General features: G+C 35.6%; 1 protein-coding gene across 2 annotated transcripts in view; it reads right to left on the minus strand.

Annotated features, from left to right (window-relative positions):
* UBR3 (ubiquitin protein ligase E3 component n-recognin 3) overlaps positions 1-23,147 on the minus strand; it is a 91,002-nt gene that overhangs the window by 43,469 nt on the left and 24,386 nt on the right. The window contains exons 8-25 of one of the 2 annotated variants that reach the window (XM_072341909.1): positions 19,338-19,566; positions 18,325-18,504; positions 17,528-17,661; positions 15,550-15,636; positions 15,193-15,258; positions 15,014-15,103; positions 14,166-14,294; positions 14,029-14,081; positions 13,257-13,390; positions 12,674-12,759; positions 11,302-11,443; positions 8,611-8,707; positions 7,811-7,952; positions 6,092-6,196; positions 5,363-5,536; positions 5,139-5,168; positions 3,568-4,028; positions 1,398-1,486 (exon numbers count right to left, since the gene is read on the minus strand). In XM_072341909.1, coding sequence (XP_072198010.1) covers positions 1,398-1,486; positions 3,568-4,028; positions 5,139-5,168; positions 5,363-5,536; positions 6,092-6,196; positions 7,811-7,952; positions 8,611-8,707; positions 11,302-11,443; positions 12,674-12,759; positions 13,257-13,390; positions 14,029-14,081; positions 14,166-14,294; positions 15,014-15,103; positions 15,193-15,258; positions 15,550-15,636; positions 17,528-17,661; positions 18,325-18,504; positions 19,338-19,566 — 2,428 coding nt within the window. Of the gene's footprint in view, positions 1-1,397; positions 1,487-3,567; positions 4,029-5,138; positions 5,169-5,362; positions 5,537-6,088; positions 6,197-7,810; positions 7,953-8,610; positions 8,708-11,301; positions 11,444-12,673; positions 12,760-13,256; positions 13,391-14,028; positions 14,082-14,165; positions 14,295-15,013; positions 15,104-15,192; positions 15,259-15,549; positions 15,637-17,527; positions 17,662-18,324; positions 18,505-19,337; positions 19,567-23,147 lie in introns of both variants that reach the window. The other variant, XM_072341907.1, reaches the window with a different exon arrangement.

Genomic DNA, 23,147 nt, shown 5'->3' on the forward strand with positions numbered 1-23,147 from the left:
TTGTCCCTGTGAATTAATACAAAAATCAGAAGAAATACAAAAAAAGATAAAAATCACTGAAGGACAAAAATATTTATACTGTGACAGAAACCCAGGGTGGTGCCAAGCACTCTAATGTTCCCATGTTTTAAAAAAAGTTCTTTAGTTCTTGGTTTAGTTTCTGTGCCAATAGGAGCAAGAGACCCAAAGTTACAAAATCTCAGCATTACCCACCTCCTAGCCAGTACCCATTAGCCTCCTACAACCTCAGTCTCATCACAGAAGACAGTGCTGCCTGATTTTGCCCCCCACGCCCCCCTCCATTTTGCACTTTCCTTAGTTCATTTCCCCTCTTTTCCCCTACCCAGCCAAATCCCAAAACCCAAAGGGTTGTGTAAAAGTGTCTAAAGACGATATGTAAAATTTACGACCTCTGACTTCAGTCAACATATTTCCTGCTGTATACGCTGTGCGCCAAAGTGGCCCTCAGGGCATCAAAGCAACCATTAGCATGCTAATATCATCTGTACTGACCCAGCACATCTATTCTCTAGAGATCAGTACTTAATTTATTTTTCTATCTGGGTTCAGAAGATTGAGTGTTAGGAAATATATGTCACCTTGCATTAAAACTCTGCACTTCTTTTTATAAAGTAGCTAAGGAGCATTAGCTTGAAGGACAAAATGAGGTCCTGCTGAGACTCAACATCACAGGAAAGAAACACAAAATCACATCAGCCACCTCAGAAATAGACCAGTGTACAGATATTTCACAAAGTTACAGTTGATTAAACAATTTCACGGGTTTGAATCACTGTATTTCATATTTATGAAACTTACACGGATTGCTACAAATATCACTGCATTTTTTAAAGGCTACTATTAGCCTGAGGCATAGGGATTTATTTTTGTTCTTAGCGAGCTTGGCCTGAAGGACAGCACAGTTTCCAAAATCTCTCGTATGAAGTTCCACGTGATAATAAGCAAACCACAGCTTCGCAGCAAGACAAACACTCCCAAAACAAAAATGTAAAAGCAGCTATACCAGCAGACAAGGTGGTCTATTGTGCCTTCAATAACACATTTTTGACTCACTGGACATTCTCAAGTATTTCTATGTGCTGCCCTTAGCAAGACATTTCAGGATGTACTTGCCTATTTTTCATATTTATCCTGTAAACACCTACAGACAGCACAGTGGATTCTGTTCCATGCTAGTTCATTAACACAACTCTTCCTAAATTTCACTTAATTATATCCAGGCGAGCTTGAATGGCAATGTAGCGGTACAGATGCCACAGAATATAAACAGAAGGTAACAGAAAATGCATGTTCACTGAATGCTTCTTTCAAACTGTAACATCAAAATTAAAAATAAAATAATAATAATAAGTGCAGTTAATCACAGAAAAACTTACCAACATCCATGGCAGTTTCCATGAAGCTCTTCTGCCTCGAGGCAAATTCAGCCAACAATTTCTGTTGCCTTTCCCTGGCCTTCTGTCGTCTGGGTGAAAGAAAAAGGGAGAGTAGGGGGAAAAATGGAAAGGAAGAGTGTGTCAAATAGAGTGGGGGAAAAAAAAGTCAGGCAGATTAGAACTACCACTTCAAATATCTTTCAAACTTCATAAATAAATAAATAATAATAAAAAAAATAATAATAAAAATAAAAAAATAAAAATAAAAATAAAAATAAAAAAGAATTTATTGCTCTAAAAGTAGACTCTGTTGAGGAATAAACAAACAAAAACTCATAATTCCGAAAAGAAGTCATTAAATTCTGTCCTAAAAAACTTCTGGAGGATCCTTGCTATCACTAAAAACAAGCAAAATGAAAGAAAACACTTCCACCACCCAGGACCTTATTCTTGAAAGTTATCTTTCTACTATACGCAGTCAAAGTAACAGAGTGAAATGCCTGGCATCACAAAAATCCAAATGCTCATGAACAACCAATCAACTTACAAATAGGGTAAGTTTTTGATATCTGGCCTGATGACAAGAGAAATGATTATGAATAACCTTTCTCCATTTGAGACTCCTCATATTAGCATCCTTTCACCAACCTCTACCCAAGATACCAGCCACCAACAGCTTTTACTCTTGACTTCATTTTGAAAGCACTTGTTACAGAAACACTTCACTCTTAAAGTATCACTTTTGATTCAGTTATTTCCCTATAATCTCATAATTCCTGAGCTCACCAATGTCTGTTTTCATTATCCATTCACATCCATCACTATTCCTTTACCCACTATACCATGCATATTTACCAATTTTCCTCTTCGTTAAGTCTGAGGAAGAAATCCTTCAGTTTGACAAGAGTTCAAAATAACGTAAGTTGGAGAGTTCAAGTGGAAAAAAACCAAACCAAATTCACACTATAGCTGCTCGCCAGATGGAACACATGGTGAGTGCTTTACATAGCAACAGCCAGTGCAAGTAGGGAAACTCAATCAGAACTACAAACTCTGTTTGTTAGCATTAACAACAATTTTTTTTCCCCACCTAGATAGAGATGATTAGGATAACCAATGAGGAATTTGCAAACATCACTCAACATCTAATATGAATCCTCTTCAGTCTACAGTACTGCCTGACACTCACTGGCCTAGTGCAGGAACAGACACGTATGGGCTCAAAACAGCAAATTTAAGGCAACTTGTTATCCTAAGGTGCCCTGTATGTCAAAGCTTCTAACCTGTTTTCCTAAAGGCACCTTAAAAATCCAAGCATCTCTGCCCATTTATCTGTCACACTGCAGAGCTACCGTTTCTCAAAATAACTTCTATTTACAACAATCCTAAGATTCATTATTTTGAGGATCATATCAGGGCATTCACTAAGCCTGCTTTTATTTATTTCCCCCTGGGAATTTCTCAATATACGTCTCAGCTGAAAGCAGAGTGACTGTAAATAGAGGCCTTTAATAAGAAGACATAAACAAACTCTGACAGATTCAGTACAGCTCAGTAATTTTCCATGATGGCCCATGGGGGTATGACACTGCAACTGAAAAAATACTGCAAGCAGCTCAAGTTCTCCTCTAGTTCTGTATTTTGGTTTCTATGGTGACAACTGCTTGTATAAGCAAGGCCAAAATTGTCATTATACATCAAAGTACCCATAAAGAGGATCACCACTGAATGCTACGTCTGCTTGATTTTCATTAGTAGAAAACTGGATTCACTGAAAAATTTAGGAAAAAGTAAAAATTACAACCTGGCCATGTAAAAGCAATAGCAGCCTATGAGATCAAGTCATTTTAGTTATCACATTGTCAATAAATGTAACACAGGTCCCCAGAAGCCTTTATGGATTTGAGAACAGGAAGATAGTCACTCAGAAACAAAGAATGACAAAACATTCATTTTCAATGTATTTCATTCATATTAATATATCATTGCAAACATTATGTTTTCTGAAGGGAAGGAAATAACCTTACCCTTTTCTGTAAGGAAAGTTACTTGACTCATTGATCCCCATCATTCTGTAAATAAATCTAGCACTACTGAGAACCAGATCAATCAGTAGATGCAAAACACATACTGCCCTTCTGCCACCCTGTTGCGGTGTTATTAATGTTACCTTTCTTCTTTATCCAATGTTTTCTTCTCTGCAGAACTAATTTTTTTTGGTGGTACAGGAGGCGTCACCTTTCTGCATATCTCTTCTATTATACGTTTATTCAGTCTGCTCTGTACAGCAGCTTTCAATAAAATTCTTTCTACTGCTGTCATTCCATCACCATGAGAGTATCTTGGAATTTCTGGGTGGATTAAAACATCCACATCATCCAACCATGGAGGATAATATGAGTTTTGCTTTCCTGAGAGTTTGTGGTGTAATTTAATCAGCAAGGATAGCATACTTTCTTTAACTTCTAGAATGGCTGTGGTTAGCTGTGGAGTTGCACCAGGTGCTGACCATTTCATTGATGCTTTGGGCCGAACCACTTGATTTGCTTCACTGGTGTTCCGATTGATGATCTCCTGAAATTTTTTTCTACGTTCTGCAACCAAACTGAACACTTGAGCCGTCCCCGAGTTCTTGTGGAAATAAAACAAATTGCAATGTTTAATTTTCAGAAATAAAGGATAAACAACATATATTTATAAAGCTATAGAAATCTTTTCAATTAGGAAGAAATCTACAAAACTTTTATTTAAGATTCTCTCTTCCAAACTGTAAATTCAAGTTTGGTACCCAAAATATTAACCCTGCATGTCATACTTTTATACAAACCTGATACATGCAGCTGCATAAAAAGCCAAATACAAGAAGAAATTTTGTCCATACCTAACTTTGCTCTAGCTAAACTTAGAATTCTGTTCTCCAAACAACATTTTCTGATCTTTCAGGAATATCTGTCATTTTCATATCTTTGAGCTATTTCTTTACTACAAGTCTACTGAGCACTGTCACACAATGTAGCTCAATCCCAAGCAGGTGACCCCAAAACACCCCTACAGGCAGGGTCCATCCTGTTTGAATTAGCTGAGATCCAGAAGACACAAATCCATATTTGCAAGCAGAGTTCATTATCCGGTACCAACAAGTGCAGTTATACTAATGAATGAGACCACTCAGTCAGTCCCAAATTAAGGAAACATGGAAACAAACTGCATATACTAAATGGCATAGCAAATTTTTTCCTGAATATTCATTTTGGTTCACCCCTGCCCCCCTCACCAAAAGAAAAGAAGAAGGAAAAAACAAATAAAAAACTGCCAAAACTACTTGGCTTCAAATGCACTTTCAAATTAAGTTTAAACTAACCTAAATTTGAGAAAGCTAAAACTACTCTAAGTTATTAAATGTTAGTAGTATCTTGGCAAGACAAACAAACAAAAAAAAAACAACCCCCCAAAAAAACCAACAAAAACACAGTCCTAAACACAAAGCTCAAGCAATAAGCTAATAAAGATGTTCTACATTTGATATAAAGTTTTAATCTCAAAACATGTATTAAAAATTTAAGGACTGTTCTTTGCTACAAGACCATAACCTAAGATTACAAATCAAGAATATGAAAAAAGCAATATAAATTAAAAGGAAACTGAGGAAAATTAGATGATGTCACTAAATGTTAAGGTGAGCATGATTAAAGCCATATTGCTAGTTAATTGCTTAGGAGAACAAACTGCACACAGATCTACCTCTCTCTGAAGGCTCTTCCGCCTTGAACTCTGGTAGATTGAGGACAAAAAAGATTAATCAACTGTAACATTTAGAAGGAGATAGTTGAAATCTGATATAAAATATTACCCTAAGAAATTTATAAAAATAGTAAGAAATCTTACTAGCCCCTTCCCCCCACCCCAAAACCAACCAAACAAAACCATCAGCCAACAGGAAAGACACAATATTTGTATACACTTACTTGTGATGAAGCTAAACCATCTGAACTCGTACTTGCAGGTGGTTCTTTCTTCACTTCCGGAGCCGTTTCTGGTACTCTTACTCGGACATAATTAATGAAATGTCGCATGTTAGAAACCAAGTTACTACCTGGAAACCAACTGTCATGGCAACGCTCTTGTCCACCTGTAGATTCCTGAAGAAAAAAATAAAACTGTATATATTTCCTCATAAAGGCTACACAGATTACTACAACTTACACTGTACTGCAAAAACTTTCAGCTCTCTACAAGATATCACCATTATGGTAAAAGTACTAGAAGTACTAAAGATGATATAACTTTAATTGTAATGACTGATGTCTACTTTGAAGACCATAACTCTGATAAACAAACATATACCATGTTACCATTACTATCTAACAAAAGCAAAAGAAACAGGTTAATAAGCTGTGAAATCTAAGCATAACACAACAAAGAACCCAAATTTTACACAGGTAAATGAAAAAAAAGGCAATTCCTGTACAAAAAAAGATGACTGCTAATGACAATGTTGATCATGGTTTCATTTGAAAATCTAGGAATCTGAGTTTTAGGTTTAAGTCTTTCTTTCCCCAACAAGCTACCAGTACTAATTTACAAAATAGTAATAAGTATGTATAACTTTTCTATGTTGAATCACCAGACAATACCTTTTTCAATGAAAACTTTTCAATGAGTTTGTTTGTTTTTAAAATAAAACATCTTACCACCTCTTCATCTGATTCTCGTTCTGGAGAATTTTCCAACCCCAGTTCAATCAAATACAAAACCATACAAAGGACGTGTTCTGACAGATTTTGATGATCCATTAATATCTAGGCAGAAAAACAGATAACCACATCTTAACAGGCTTTTATCTTTCATATTCTTACGATCTCAACTACCAAAAAAAAACAAAACAAAAAAAAAAAAACCAACAACAAAAAAAGAAATTGCCAAAAGAATGACAGATATCTGTAACTTACATTGGGAGGTAAAGAAAGCTGAAGTCTCACATGAACAAACACAAAGTACTACTCTTTCAGCACAACCTTTCAGGTTACTTAGACTACAAAAGGGTTTGAGCTACCTATGTGATTTTCTTTACTTTTAATAAAAATCACTGTGCTTTCAAAGAGTTGTGTCATGAGATACAAGTATTAATTACCAGGAAAACATTAGACAGGCAGAAAAATATGAACATCACTTGCAACCCTAATGTATTTTTGGTAGACACTAAGCTCCAACTTCATAGTTAGTTTTCTTTTTGTTCCATCATAATACTTTATAAATCTTATCACACTCATGATGTTTTATTTTCCCACATAGATTTTTGAAACTGCACTCATAACAGTAAATGCTATTGTTTAGTGAAGCTACTAATCTGCCAGCTTTTGAGAAAAAATACTTTTCTATCATAAAGGTGAAATCTATTGAATGAATTCAGATAAATTCTTCAATTTTCATTCATCCTAATGATATACTGTCAATTTATGAGTAACCTCATTACAGAAAGAAATTGGGTAAAACAAGACGTAGAAATAAGAAACTTGTTTATGCCACACACTTACTGTGGTATTTAAAAGATTTTCTGTTTGACATAAGCTTAACAGTGAAACAATGAAAGAGCTTAAGGGGAGCAGGAAAATCACTGATGTGCCTCAATCAAACCATTTTTCAATAGTCCCTCATCTGCATCTGCAGCACACTGCCCTGAGAGCACTTTCCAAGTACAAGGAAAGACTCAAAGATTCACATGCTCTTGAAATCAATGCATTTATCTTAAAGAGGACAGCTAACTATCAAAAGAAATTTTAAAGGCATGAATTAACCCTGAAAAACAAGTACTATAATGTTATCAGAGACAGAACATATCCAGAAAGTGACATTAGAACTAACTACAGATTTGAGACTGATTTGCCACTTCGGATGGAAGGCCATCAAGGCTGCACACATTTTAAAAGGCTGCTGCTGCAGCCTTCCAGCTCTTCAGCAGGAGCCAAAAGAACACCATACAAACCAGTATTCTATCTAAAACCAACAAGAAACAAATAGCAACTCTGATCATTAAGAGTGTATTCCTTAAAGTAGTACTGCCCACATACTTTGGATACCTAACTTAGGAGTATGTAATATGAATTAGTCACTCATGAAATAATCGCCATGCTAAACCTACAAAATAAATGTGAAATAAAATCTGCCTGCAGTCATAGAACCAGTTAATAAAAAGAATTTCATACAGTACAAAGGAAATTTTAACCACCATTTCGATGTTTTAAAGTTTTTTAGCTCAGCGAGCAAAAAGAATTCTAACAAAGTATTTCATCATGAGAACAAAGTAAGTGTTATATAAATTTGAAACTTATTATTCTAGAACACCAACAAAACTATGGTTCTAAGCTTTCTAATGAAAGTAAAAAAAATATTGGACTTAAGAATTATGACTGTACCTTGTAAAGAAGTGTGAACAGCACAATGTGTAAGGTTTTACAGTGTAAAAGTTTTATGAGACCTTTGTAACTCGGATGTAGCGGTGTTCTCTTCTTGTAAGGAGGCCACGGGTTCCCAGGAAATTTACCACTCTGCTTTAAACTGTTGAAACATGTTAGATCTGTGTTAAACATGACAATGATCCAGTCAACTGTCTGTTATGAACAACTGCACTGTAGTTCTACAACTACACTTTGTTCAGAGCAACATCAGAATTGATGACCATTTCTCAGTTTAATTTCTCTAAGCAACATTCCAAGTATCACAAACAGCACACAGTTCTATTTTTCTCTGGATTACTACTGGTCAAAATGACACTTGTAAAGCCATATGAATTGTTAATTTTCCTGTATTTAAATCAGAACTCATTGCATTTTTCCAGTTTCTGTCATGGGTAAGGTTGGCAGGTTATCTGGTCCTACAGCCTACATCAAGTTGGGATGATCAGAGCAGACCCCAAAGAGGATCTCTAAGGGGGAAACTCCACAGGCTCCATGGGCAACCTGTGCCAGTGGCTCCATCAGCCACACAACACAAAAGTACTTCCTGATGTCCACACAGAGCCTTTTTGTTCCTGTTAGTGCCACTGCCTCTTGTCCTGCCACCACTGGAAAGAGCCTGGCTCATCCTCCTTTCAGTTATTTTTAACATTTCCAGAGAGCAAAACCAAATAAATAAATATATAAATAAATAATAAAAAACAAATCCTGTTGTGCAATAAACAACAAGACGTTACATTTCTAAAACTGATTCAACTTACAAGGCTGTGTATCTGTCCATTGCAGACTGTACATCTCTACGGTAAACTGTTCGAAGTATTACCATTACAGGGTCAAATTCCTTATCCCAAACTTCAGCTGTTGTTTAAAAGAAGTCACATGTTACAATTCTCTTTACAGACATTACAGCTTATTCCAGAGTTTCTTCTTAATTAGCTTTATATCATTTCCCATTATATAAACATTTTTGCAGCACAGTACATCTTTTTCTAATTCATACTAATAGTACTTACTACTTTCTATATTAATAATTATTATTACTTATCAAGACATCATGGTCTCACCAAAAATATTTTTTTAGGATTACAAAACAGAAAATACCCTGTTCATTAAGGGTTTTCTATTAAGCAGCTGTATTTTAGTGTCTTCCACCGTTGCTTTGGGGTTTTTGTTGTTGTTGTTTTTGTTGTTTTTTTAATATAACACTTTACTATAGGTGGGAAGGGCCATGCATTCCTGCTTAAAAAACACAGTTGAAACACATAAACATATGAATAGCACTTCAAAATCTAAGTACATATACTTGACTCTAAGCACATTTAGGCAAACCCAAAATACCTTATCTGCAGATTCCTGTATGAATCTTGCCTTGCTCTTTTTAATTTCTGAGCACTTCTAGAAAAGGTTATAATCATTTATGTTTCATTATTTGATAAGCACATATATTCTCGAAAATAGGAAGCAAAGACTGCAAAGCAGTTAGCCAGCAGATGATAATTAAGCATCAAGTGCAGTGAGCCAAATGACTGTAACTTTACACAATATTTTGTTCAGTGTTATCAGTGGCCAACTTACTTCTCAAATTCTATGATCAACCATTTAGATACACACCTTTATAACGCATATATGCGTTATTTTGGCATTAAGTTTTAATTATCCCCATTTAATTTTGTAGCTTTGAAGTAAAATGCTGCACAGAGTGATCACAAGTCTGAGCAGAATACTAATAAACTCATTGAACTTTTTTCCCCACACTTGAAAGTCAATAAAAAAAAAACAACTAGAGTTCCCAGTCTAAAAGCAAACAAAAATGTTCCCCTTTATACATTGTTTTGTAGTTCCTGTGACAGCAAGATGAATTCAAGAGTCAACGTAAGAAAGAATACAAGGGGAAAAACAATAACAGAAGTTTAGCTCCACCAGCAGGCATGACATAATATACATTTACAACATACTTCAAAGGCAAAAGCAGGTAATTTCATCCCATTCTGAGATTAACTTCCCACAGCTGGGAAGACAAATGATCTGTACTCTTATTAACCTCTACTAATGTTCATGGTTCTGCTGATATCCTCATGTGCTACTGAGAGGGAACACTTGGCATAGTTTTTACTTGGTGTGAAAGAAGATCAAAAAAAGCACAGCCTGCTTCCCAAGTTTTGTTTTTTTCCCTCCTGGGTAGAGAGTTTACTATTACGGTCTACAACACAGACCAAACTTGCTTTTTCCCTCCCCCCCCCCCCCCATCTAAATCAGCAGTTACTGAAAATGCAGAGCTTCCACAGATCACCAAGTAGATTTCCCCCCCCCCCAATTACAGGGGAACAAGGCATTAGGTGGAAGTGATCTCAACATGACTTATGACAAGCTGTAAGCCCCAATTAATAACAACAAATAAAAATATCACTATTCATTTTGAGAACACATAGTGTTACAAAATTTTTAAGCATTCAGATGGCTGTACACAAGAAAAGCACACCAGTTTTTATCCTTGCAGGAACTCCAACAAATTGTTACTGCTTTAAAGAAAAACAAAAGTGGGGGGAGGATTCCACACAGAAATACAAGTGACTTAAGAATAGTCACACACACACACACACACACACACACACACACACACACACACAAAATAACACTGCCTACAAAACAAAAGGTTTCAAAGTGTCAGACTCAAACACCCCACAGGACGAAGCTAATCCACCATCAGCTTTGCTCTGAGCTGAAGCACAACCAGAGTATGCAGAGCATTTCAGATTCTTAGGAAGCTTATCTGCTCAGTGACAGGAAACAGTAACAGAACACTGTGTCCTGAATTCTTCCTCTCCTTTGATATACCAACACAGTGTTGAATCCAATTTAGATGGCAAGCTGGTCAGGGGAAGACAACTCATTTTTGCATTTTATGAATTACAGAACAATTGGTCTAGCTTCAACTTTGTTCTAGATTCTCGCTATTGACTGGGAAAAATGTGAAAAACGTAAACTATCAAGATATTTAAAGCAATATTAAAAGGAATTTTGCACCATTTTATTTTTAATTATCAAAATGTGAGCAAATTTGGAGACCTAGTCTTGGAACTGACACTTGTGTAAACAGTCCTAAATTCTAAGCAAGAAATCTGATTTATGTCCAGTAACCATATATATGATTAGTACGCAGATAACTGAAATATAAATGACATACTTGTTCAGTCCTCCATTATTCCCATGCTATCTAAAAATACCTGGTTAATATTTGAAGCTGACTTTGACTTATAACAAAACCTACAGCTAAAATCCATTAACAGTCCTTAGAAATGTTAGTAATTATATGCAGTATATAATAATGAAAAACAGAGCTTTTTATTGTTGCTTTGTTGTTGTTAGTTTAAAACAAAAAGAAAACAAAACCCCTCTGGTTAAACACCTCACTACTGAATTTATGGTATGACGACACTGATTAATTACTGTACCTTTAGGTGTATACATTCCTTGCTGCATGGAACCTCCCGGTTCAAAAACAGGAGCTTTAAAATCAGCAACTGCTGACAAGACTGATTCAAAGCTTAAGCTTCCAGGAATAATACCACTTTTGGGATTGGGATTTTCTGGAATGTAACGTTTGTGTTAAGAAAAGCAAAAGTAAATTTAATTGCAGGACATAGCATTTTACTTCCGTATTGATGTTGACACTCATTCCAAAGGCTACATTTGAGCAATGCTCTGTGCTTACCACAAGAGGTCTGTATGCTTCAGCTGCTATAGAACAATAACAATTACTGGAGTGAACCAAGGTCTCCAGGCTAGGAGATGACATTCTTTTAAGCAATACCAATTGCTGCATCTGCACACTTACTCAAAAGTACAGTATTAAGTAAGAACTGCTACCTATGGGGTATACAACTATGTTTCTGTGTTTGCAACCATTTATGGATGCAAGCAAATAGCTTGGGATCCTTACATGTAGCAAACAAATCTCCACCTTGGACTGGCAACTTTTCCTTTTGGTAGCAATACTTCAATAACAATATCTCAAATCACAGGCAGTGTTTATAATAAGGCAGCTTCTGCTTAGTGAGAAGTGACTGCTCAAAACAATCACTTTTTTTTTTTTTTTAAACACAATTCAGTTAAAAATAATTAAGAATGGGAATTTGAAATATTAGGAACGTCATAAGTCAGATGGAAAGAACTCAAACGGAAACTGAATTAAAAAAACATAATGAGCATAGATGAAAGAAAAATTATATATGATATGCAAATGAACTGTTACAGAACTGTTTTGGGACATGAATGTTATCACTGCGCAGGGAAATATAGAATTTGCTATCAGCAAAGTTAGATACTTTCACCCAGAACAGAGACATTTCACTGATTTCAAAGCAGCATTCAGAATTCCTATTACTTGCATTTTAAGGTTCTGATACCTAAAGTAAAGCCTATGCAACATGAGTGGGCTCTTTTCACATTGGCATATAGTTAGCTATGATCAAAGGCTAAGAAGCAGATAAAGGTGACACCAACTACACTTTGTAGAATATGATTGGAAAACAGACTTTTCACCTTATACTTGACTTTTGTAGTATTAAAACAACAATATAAACCAAAACAGCCGTTCAACACTTAATGTTAAAAGTTTTTTAAAGCTATTAAGCCTTGCTTATTTTTTAAGAAAGACAAAAGATGGATCAAATGCTTTTGCTGACAATATGTACATGCAAACATCTCTACACAATTTGTTACAGTTATGTAAGCCAAAATGTTGTTCAAGCTCCAAAATCCCACTACTCTCCCAGTACCTGCAGTTTTCATTCCCTCATATTAGCTAACATATCCCAAGGATATAAGGTCCAACAATGAACTGTGTGTCCTGTCATTCATACAGAGTTGGGCTACCATCTCTGCTCTGAGGATCTCATCATCTGTCATTCCTAGAACAAAATAAAAAAGCCATTAAAACAGTAAAGCACATCCTGCAAATAACACAACTTTGCAATTAACACAACTTAAATTTGATGCAATGTTAAATAATAAGACAGTGTTATAAAAAAATGCAACAAAAGATGAGGAGCATCGCCCATGAGAAGCCGCACTAAGAAGTTATGAAATGGACACAACCTCAACCAGAAGAGAAGAGTACAAATTATTTTCTTTCTGAAAAACAAACCAAATCTTTATATGATCACGTAATACAACTCAGCCACTTACTTCCAGTAAAACTTCTTTTTCCTCCATTTCCACATATTTTGTCTATTTCCAAATTGTAAGAGATTAAAATTCAGCAAGTGGTGAAACTGAAACCAAGTGTTCAACACTCTTCACATCTATTTGTCTAACCAGCTTTATCACAGCAACTAAAGATTGGGAGATTTTAAGTCAAACAGCTACATTACTTACATACAAGTATCCATACAGTAGTGATTCTTACCTAAATGTAAACGAAGACTTAACAGAAGTACCAAAAATGTTAAAGCTCCTTCCAACATGGATCTTTCATGCTCTGAATCAAGAACAGTATTTTGATGCTGTGATGCCATTGTTAGTAGATCTACCACCTTGAATCTATGCAGCAAAGAAGAAAGTCAGAAACATTATTATCCAACATTTGTGTTTAATGTTAGATGTACAATTAACTCAGGACACCATTCAAATTGCTTTAAAATAATACAAAATAAAATGTACGTAATGAAGGAATATAGAACCCTCTTACTTGTAGAATGTGACATTTACTCCACAAGAAAATACTTTGTTTACTAAGAGCTTAGAGTTAACAACAATCATTTTATTCTACATCCAGAAAAGTAGTGGGCATCCTTTCTGTGACTCCAACTATTGCAGTGTTATTTGTCTACTTTGAGTTAGCAAAACCTGAAAGCTTCCATGTAAATGTGTGAAAGAAAAAAAAAAAAAAAAAAAAAAGCCGCACATCACCACCAAAAAAACCCTCACACCTTGAAGATGCTCCAAAATAAAATACCTGCAGTTTCATTACACCATTGTAAATCAAAAGCCAACCACGTAAAAAAAACAAAAAACAAATAAGTGAGGTAACCCTTTCTCCAGGGGCCTTACATAAGTATTAGCTTTGGTTAGGCAAAGTTGATCCACAACATCAGATATATATTTTTTCTCTCACATAAAATAAGTTAGTTAACAGTTAGCAAAATATTCAGCAAGAGTCTTTTGTCTTTCTATCCTACCTTTCAAAAACTGATGAAATAAAATAATCCGGGTCAAGCCTGGAGGCACAGACCTGTGGAAAGAGAACAAATTCATTTTATTCAGTAGTTTGTGTATTTTCAGACACTGACTTATCTTTTCAAAAAACTTAACTTACTTGCAGCAGGTAAATGTCAGGATCAATCATTGAATTGCAGAAATGAGACTGCACATAAGTCATGGCCTGTCCTTTAATTTGCAGGCCATTTCTAACCCACATGTTGCTGTGAATTTCAGAAAGGCTTGCCTGTTCAGGGAAAATAAAATACAAATTTACAAACAAGAAAGACTTTACAGCTATTGAATTCCACACTAGCAGATCATCAGGAATGACTGCAAGTCTATGAAACAGACTCTTTTACAAAAGAGCACTCATTTCATACAACGCACTTGATCAAAGGCAAAGCAGTGACTTATTTAAATCTTGAGGAGTACTGCAAACTTAAAGTAATCAGTGTTTAAAATGTTAGGTATAAAAGCAACGATTATAAAATACTGCTTACTTCTATTTACATAAAAACACAACCCTATAAATAAAAATATTTCTGAAGCTGCATCCATCTTTGAATTCATTCTCAATTTAAAATTTTGAATTTTTTGATTTTGTTTCCTTTTTCAACTTGCACACCATTAGTAATTACTTCACAAAGAAACTTCTATATTCAAATCCGGCCTTCCTGCTATTCTTTTTGATAGTGCTACAGTGACTATCACTATCATACTTAACAAAGCTGTATTGCTAATTAAGAAACGAATGACACGTCTGATTTTGGAAACAGGAGGGGAAAAAAATTCATCCTCACTATTCAATATGTCCTATTTATTATATTATTCTGGTATTCTACAAATCATATTCTTCCTTGTAAAATACCTATGTATATTCAAATTACTGGAGCTAAAACAATCAGACAAGTTTTTACTGTGCATTTCTGCCTCTGCATCAAATACAGAAGTCTGGATACATACCTGGATCTGAAGTGGATGAATCATTAGTTTCATCAGCATCTCCTGATCTGGCAAGATAGTATCCAGATCTAGTTCTTGGCACTTGACAGCCTAGAAACAGAAACAAGCACACATTGTACCAAACAATCACACTCAACAGGGAATTTCCATCTTCTGTGCAAGTGACAACGCATGCTTACCTTACTTAAAAACATGGCAAAATAACGGTGCAGTGGCAAATGAAAAGTAACCTGGTTAGGGGCTGGCTAAAAATAAAAAGAGATATTTTAGCATAATATATTACAAAAACAACAACAACAACAAAACCCTCATCTACAAATATCTTTTTCTCAACCATTAAGAACAGTTACCTCGCATGTCCTAATTAAAGGGACTTACTTTCCACCAACCTCATATATTCCTTCATGAAGATTCAGAAAAGAAACCCTTTTTCAATCAACAACAAATAGAACAGTTTGGTTCAGACACAGAAGAGCACTACCTTGCAATTTTAACAAGGCTTTCATAGCATTTCGTTTAAATCCAGTGATACATACCTCATCTACAAAATTTATAGCATCAAACCAGTCCTGAAGCGCTTCAAGGCAATATCTAACAACATTCCGTGTGTATTCTTGTGTTTCCTGCAGGAAGAGAAACCACTGTACTACAGAACTCAGAACAGCGCAGAGGCCACTCTTTTCCCAACATGAATAAAGGCTTATTTCAAGATATGTATGTCCTCATCAAATGAAACATTAGGATCATAAGCATTAGGATAGTTTCACTCTTACTCTAAATGGCAAATATTTTAAAAGTGAAAACTGAGGCACTTTCAGAATAATCAGCTGCTCTTAGCGCTCACTGTTTCATTTATCCATTTAATTTTACATAAAAATGTGTTAACATTAGAAAAAGTGTTTTCACATGCAATCTAAAGGAATTCCTGTATCCTGTTAGATTTATCTATTGAAAGATCTTTCATTTCACATACATTTTGTACTAGCAAACTGTAGTGACAAAACAATGCTACACAGATTTTAAAAACAATGAAAAGATTTATCATGATCGTGTAATAAAATGCAACTGCACAATAATTCCCTAATACTAAAATTTTTCTCAAATTAAACCATGAACTTCAATACTAGAACTGTACACTGCCCTCCAGGGCCGAAGAACTGACATGCAAGCATGGCAGGAGAGAGGAGGTTAAGTGAACCACTCTCCCAACAATGGAACCTACAAACCCCTCATTTCTTGGGGTCTTTTTTTTCCTTTAATCTGCTCTTCCCCCTAAATGCAGACTCCAGACCTGCCTCACACTCTCAGGATATCAATAACACACTTCTCATGCAAAAGCCAAGAGTGCTTCAGCCAGGCAGAAGCTGTGCAAGTGTTGACTTGCTCAGCCACCTTTTCTCATCAGAAAATGCATCAGCCACATAACTATCCTGCTGCTCCACCCTTTCTGGTGACAAAGCTCAGCCAGCTTTCCTTCAGGCGTGAGACACAAGCTAAGATCTTTTCCCACCCATTAGGTTTCACTAAACATATACAATAATGGAACTCCAAGACTTCTAGTTCTCTCATAGATTTACTGAGAACTACCAAAGATTTCAAACAGGGGGTGAAAACATCTGACATGCAATCAGATGGGACAAGAAATTGTACAGGTTTTAATCTAGAAGCTGTCATTATGGTAAAAAGAAGTACTTTCAAAAGAAAAAAAAAAAAAAAGTAACACAGTGTTGAAAAGATATACTAATATATTCACAATATATTATTATCATGTACATCATGGGAAGGTTTTTGCAACTGCCTGATAAAAACTGCTTTAAAAAAGGCACAGAAAACTCATGCACATTTTTTCAAAATACTGTTCATTTCAGGTATGCTGTCTCACGAACATCATTATACACACATCTTAAATACTTACCTTTGAAATAAGCTTATCATTAAATTAAAAAATAAACCATAAGATCCCAATAAGAAGATTTTTCCTCCACACACGTATTATGTATTCATATACACTGATGGATTTCATTTTAATTGCATTTTTATATAATTTAATATTCCCAGACATCATTACCTAAAACATTTTTACCTCATGTTATTAGTAAAACAACACAAAAACATAATAACTCCGCTATCCATCATAATGAACTGTCTATACGCAGACATAGTCTACATTATAATCCCATTAAGGATGACTTATTTATCTCCTTTCCCACTGAACAAAGACAAAATGGCTCAGACCATCTACCAAGTTCTTCATCAGATGAGAAGTTACCCCATATATACAATCAGTACACATCCCAGACCTGGAGTCACAGTTCTGCAGACAACTAATTAGATACAAGCATGAGTTCTGTGTTCATTGCACAGAGTACGCAAGTCGATCATTGTGTTACACACTTGGTAGGCAAAGACAGAGAGAAGAGAGACTATACAAATATAAAACAGACTTTTCAGATTTTAGAACTCTGAAATAAGTCATGAAAGAAGCATGAATAATTATAGAAATGTTAGTCTTACCCTAACTTTGCAGTGTGACAGAAGACCCCACATTGGCTGGGCGCAGGCTTCCAACTCAGCAGCAAAGGCAGCATAGTAGGTCTGTGATTCAAACTCCACATGCTCATTTAATTCTCGTTTATTCAAATTCATACCTTCAAAGATTTAAGCAGAGTTATAAAATGAAGTATCTAACCACGGCTAAGTGGAATGCAGTATTTGTAGTGTAATGCAAAGAAATTTAAATATAAAATGATCTACAAAGAACAAAGTCTCTAGACTGGGCTCCGCAGCTCTTGCCTTTAAAAGAACATTGACAGAGACAGCAGCCCGTCTACTTTGAATGTCAGTAACTCAACTAGAACTTTTGGAAGGAAACTCTTAGGCCTCTTTCTAGACATAACATTTATCATTTTCTTAAAATTCCTAGTGTTATTTTATATACACACACACATTTCTTCACAGCAACATGCAGAAAAAAGATCAAAGTTTATTCACTCAATATTTAACTTCCAAACTACATCAAATAAAATGCTTCTGGCACAAGCTACAATTTACAATACCTGCAATCTAAGAATCATGACACTGTGAATCTTCCTCAGCTATGATGCAATTGCTTTTTAACCAGTTCACACAAAATAAATATCAATTAGATCTTTTTCTAATCTACCTGTGTTCTTCAGACAATACTGTTACCCTCTAGAAATGCAGTAAGAAAAATACTAGAGAAATATTTGCTTACAGAAGTATAAAGACTTTGCTACTGTGAATATTAAGCTGTCCTTGTATTAAAACCAACTTTAAGTATCAGCACATACCTTGAAAGAATGATACAAAATTCATCCACGTTACCAAAAGACCATGATCTTCCAAAAACTTCTTTGCCACACTTTGGTGTGAAAGTATGTTTATAAAATCACTAACAAGGGGCCAGTATGTATTATTCTTCAGTAGTGCTTCACCACAATTCACCACAACATGTAAACTATTTTCTTCATCTAGATTTAAAAAAAAAAGAGAGAGAGAGAGAGAGAGAGAAACTAAAAAAGAGGAAATAATAACTATTTTCTAAGTTGATGCTTTAGTTACAGAAGTTACAGAATAATTCAGAAACAGCAACTTGGTTTTATTGTACTCTTGCAGTGACAACCTACAAACTGCAAAAAAAAAAAAAAAGAATATTTTCAATAGCTGAAGTTGTTTTATCATGGACTCATCAACACAGATGCCACTTCAGTGGGAGATATACTCAGATTGAACATGTTCACAATCTCTGAAGTGCCATTTGAACTGTAGCTGCATCAAAACTTCTAGTATTCACAGATTCTCATGCCACTGAGGGGAAGGTAACTTGTTTTCTTGGGAGCATTTAACATAGTTCAAAGTCTTCCTGAAATCACAAAGCCTGGCCAAGCAAAGAAACTTGATCTCCAGCATCCCTGGCTTTTGTCATAAGATGCATGCAAAAAGGTGTGCAAATTCTTCTCCCCTCTGTGCTCACCTGTCAATAGCCACTTGACAGCAAGCCTGTTTTGTTTTCCTCAAGAAAGGTGTGGCAAATTTAATATCATAAGAAAGCTTTCTTATGAAACAAAACAAAACTGGCAGTTCATGTCCTAGTGGATGAAGTGGTGATACTCAAGTGACACATGATAACAGATGGATACATCAAATTCAGAGGCACACCTTTTATGAATACTGCCAAGATGCACAAAAAGACCAAACAATTCAATTTCTCTTGTGAACTTCTTAAACATTTGAACTTGGTATAGTTCCCATTAATCAAGCTACCCTACAGCACGCAAACACAAATTCAGTGATCAAAGCCTACCTTGCAATTCGCTTTTAATAAGGCAACTTTCCATCATATATAACAGAACTGTGACCATAATATCCAGCAGCTGACATTCTTCTGTTACTTGGCGTGCTAGCTCTTCATTGCTGAACAACTGAACACTGATATGCACAATTCTGTTTGACATTGTGTCTGACTCGTGGCTTTTCTTCAGCGTTTTCATAATAAAAGCATAATGCTGAACAAAAGTTTTGGTAAAAGCAACCTGCAAATTATTAAGATATTTGACGTTAACAAGTGCCACACAAAAATTACTGTCTTCTTTCTTTCATTCTTCCTTTACGGAAGCATGATCAGTACATCATTGGAACATCAAATTGCCATGACAAATCAAAACGGATGGTCTTGTGTCTAGTTTCTAGAAGTAGTTCACGTGAAAATACCTACTCATAGGAAGGAGTAGCTTACACCTCCAACTTTACTACATAATCTCAAAATTAAATCATCTTATTCTTTACATTCTTCAGTGAGAAAAAATAGAATCCATGAACACAGAGATGTTGAAACATGGAACATAAGGTCACAGCATGCATGTGAGAACAGTAGTGTTAGAACATTAACCTTCCCCCCCCCCCCCCCCACACACACAACCTAGAACTGGGTGTGATGTCCCAGAATGATACACCATAAACAATGAAATCAGTGGCAGCTAATAAAACAGCAGTAACTTGAACAGTTGAGATTATCAGTCTATTGAGAAACATCTTGATTCATCAGTCAAGGATGATGCTGCAACACTGAATTTCACCTACTATCATAGTTTCCTATTTCTTTTTAATAAATACTTAGAGCTTTCTTTTAAATAATTGTGTAACGAGTAGCAAAGTTTGTTAATGACTCAACTGTTTTTCTAAAATCAGGTCAGTACTTAAATATATTGATAAACATGAGTCTTAGTACACCTTATTTGTCTTCAGTTGACTGTAAACCAACTTTATGCACATACACTTGGGTATATCTGCCTGCTTTGAAAACTCTTCTCATTCAGCACTTTAAGTTCTGAATTAACACCATCTGCACTTGCTTTGCTTTATAGGAAAAGAAAATATGAGTTGCAGAGTGATGACAGTTTTCAGTTTAAAGCCTAAAACTCCATGTCTATTCCTTCTTGGTATTAATCTTTCATAAACATAAAAGAAGGAACTCTAAAATCACTCTATGTCAGATGTGCTTTCACTAGACAAATACACAAATCACTGATCATTTTACCTTCCTCAAACTTTGTACTCTCATATTTCTACTGTAGCACTACCATGTTATTCTCATTTAGGGGACATTCCCAAAAATATCACAACATAACACACTCCTGTTAGGCACAGAGATGGCTTCTTCCAGCAAATATCCTTAAAACTGAAGATCAAGTTGCTAATACAAAATAAATATGCAACCAAACAAACTAGGGTGAGTATGTCACTGCAGGAAACATTACTACACCAGGAAACATTACTACACAGTTTAACTTGTCCTGCTTTAATTAGTCCAAAGCAATGGTAGCCCATATAGTAATAGAAAATATCTTCTGTGCACAGCATCCACAGCACAATGGTGATTATTTGCAGTCTCTCAACACAGCTTCTTGAAGCAACCACATTCCAGCATATTTATATACTACCTAACTTGTTCAGAGTTACTACAGTAGCATTCCATATTCCAGGCTTGAACAACCTACTGTACAAATTGCTTTAAAATAAAGTATGACACCACAAAAATCATTAGCAATGACATCTATAACAAGCACTACTAATGTTAAGCCTCAGACACAACTGAGGTATTTGGTACCTTAAGTTAGCACATTAATGCTAGTAGTGTAATTTTAAGAAGATACTTAAATACTATGCTCCAGCAATGTTAAAACATGACATGCAATTTAGCAAACAATTTCACAGTTCTCATTTTCAGCCTGCTACTTTTTCCACACTGTATCAAGTTTGAATAGTATTCCAAGTCTCTGTCCTATAGGAATAATGTTCCTCTTGAAATAACAGAATTTGGTAAAACAAGTTAGTTGCAAGTACACGGTCCTCTTCTACAGTCAATTTTCAGATTTATTTAAATGAGCACACATCAGTGCTTTCTGTACCTCACACGTACAATAATCAATTTCTGAAAGTACTGTAGAGTCATCACCTCTATAGTGTAATGACAGGGATTCCATAAGACACTTAAAGAAAAGCTTTAGGCATACATTCATTTGTAATTTGAACGAACACAGCCCTTTCCAATTTTGAGAGAGGAAACAAACTCAGTTTCAGAAGCTGAAATGCTGAAGAGAGTTTAATCAGTCCATTCAGCTCAGCATCCTGTCTTTGAGTGGCTAACACTGTATGGACAACTACAAGAAAAAAAAAATAGAATAACAAAATAATGAAAATAAGACATTTTTCCAAGTACACACTCAGCTTCCAACCATTTGCAAGAAGTGGCTTCCTAAGACAGACACATTTTTCTGTATATTTAATTACCTTCACTGACTCTGCATGATATTGCACAGTACCTGAATTTCTAGCCTATGTAAAAAAAGATGTTACTTTTTTTCATTTCACCTTTCTAGGATTCTAACATCAACACCCTGGTTTAGTCAGAGAGAACTTTCATCTCCCAGGTTGCCAGGTGGAAGTTGTGCTAAAGTTTAGTTTCCAATAGACAAACTATTTTACAGAATTTGTACATTTGAACAGTGCAGCTGGGAATCAGTGAAGTCCTATTGCTCTAACTACCTCAACCCTCACTATGGGAGATGTCTGAAGATGCAGAAAACTTCTAATAAACATTTTTGTTGATTCATTATCAGATGCTTTTGCATTTCATCACTTTGGTTATTCCAGATCACAGTAGAGCACCACTCTTGATGATTTTTACGATTCCAGACCAGACTTCTGATTAAAGCCAACCCACTGCTTTGCTTTCTCCTTGGTTCCATCAAGGTCAGCCCCTGTAATTTCTTGGAAGTTCCAGTAATCTTCTCCACTGTTTTCCCTTTCTTCACTTGTAAGTCTTCTAAACTTCAAATGTCAGAGTGCCTCAGGCATAAGTGCTGTAAAGAAAAGATTATAAAGCTAGTTAACATCATTTCAGCCTACCACTTTCAGCATCTCTTCCCAGTACTCAAACCCTAGAAGAAATACTTGTTCTCCTGCTTTAAAAAATCTGTGCAGATTGCTGGCGGTTCACTGACTCCTGTGTAGGCTATGGTGGAGGTAGTCAGCTGTACTACATTTATGCTGGAGATCAGAGATTTCAGCAAATTCCACACATGCACAGACACTGCCAGCTCCATGCCCACCTGTCTGGCTAGTGAGCTCAATTTATCAAAAAAACCAACCTCACAAAAGAATTCTGATGTTTTAATGAGCTCAAGAAAAATCAAACAAATCGCCACAAGAGCAACAGCAAAAAAAATTAAGAGGACAGAACACTGGTATAGATTAAGTGGGAGAAAGCAGCAGAAAACTGAGAGACCATCCTAGAAAGTTTACGTCCCTACAGGTATTTCCTGCTCCGAGTTTGCTCACTGTTGAAAAATCCCCTTTAGATAATCACAGCAATTAAAAAAAAAAGATTCCAAAAGATTTCAAATACCTAGGAGCTGTGCTAATACTAAGCCTGTACATAGGAGCTTTTTATGATGACAATGAAGAAATCCACTGAAGACTAAGGCTTCTCGCCAATGAAAAATGATCCTAAGCTCATTAAAAACTGTGGTTATTACATGGTACAATATGTAGGTAAACACAGCAACACTTACCAGATTCTTCTGTTTGCTGCTAGTGCTCGAGTGTTCTCACA

Source organism: Excalfactoria chinensis, chromosome 7 (assembly GCF_039878825.1).
Source record: "Excalfactoria chinensis isolate bCotChi1 chromosome 7, bCotChi1.hap2, whole genome shotgun sequence".
Taxonomy (NCBI): Eukaryota; Metazoa; Chordata; class Aves; order Galliformes; family Phasianidae; genus Excalfactoria; species Excalfactoria chinensis.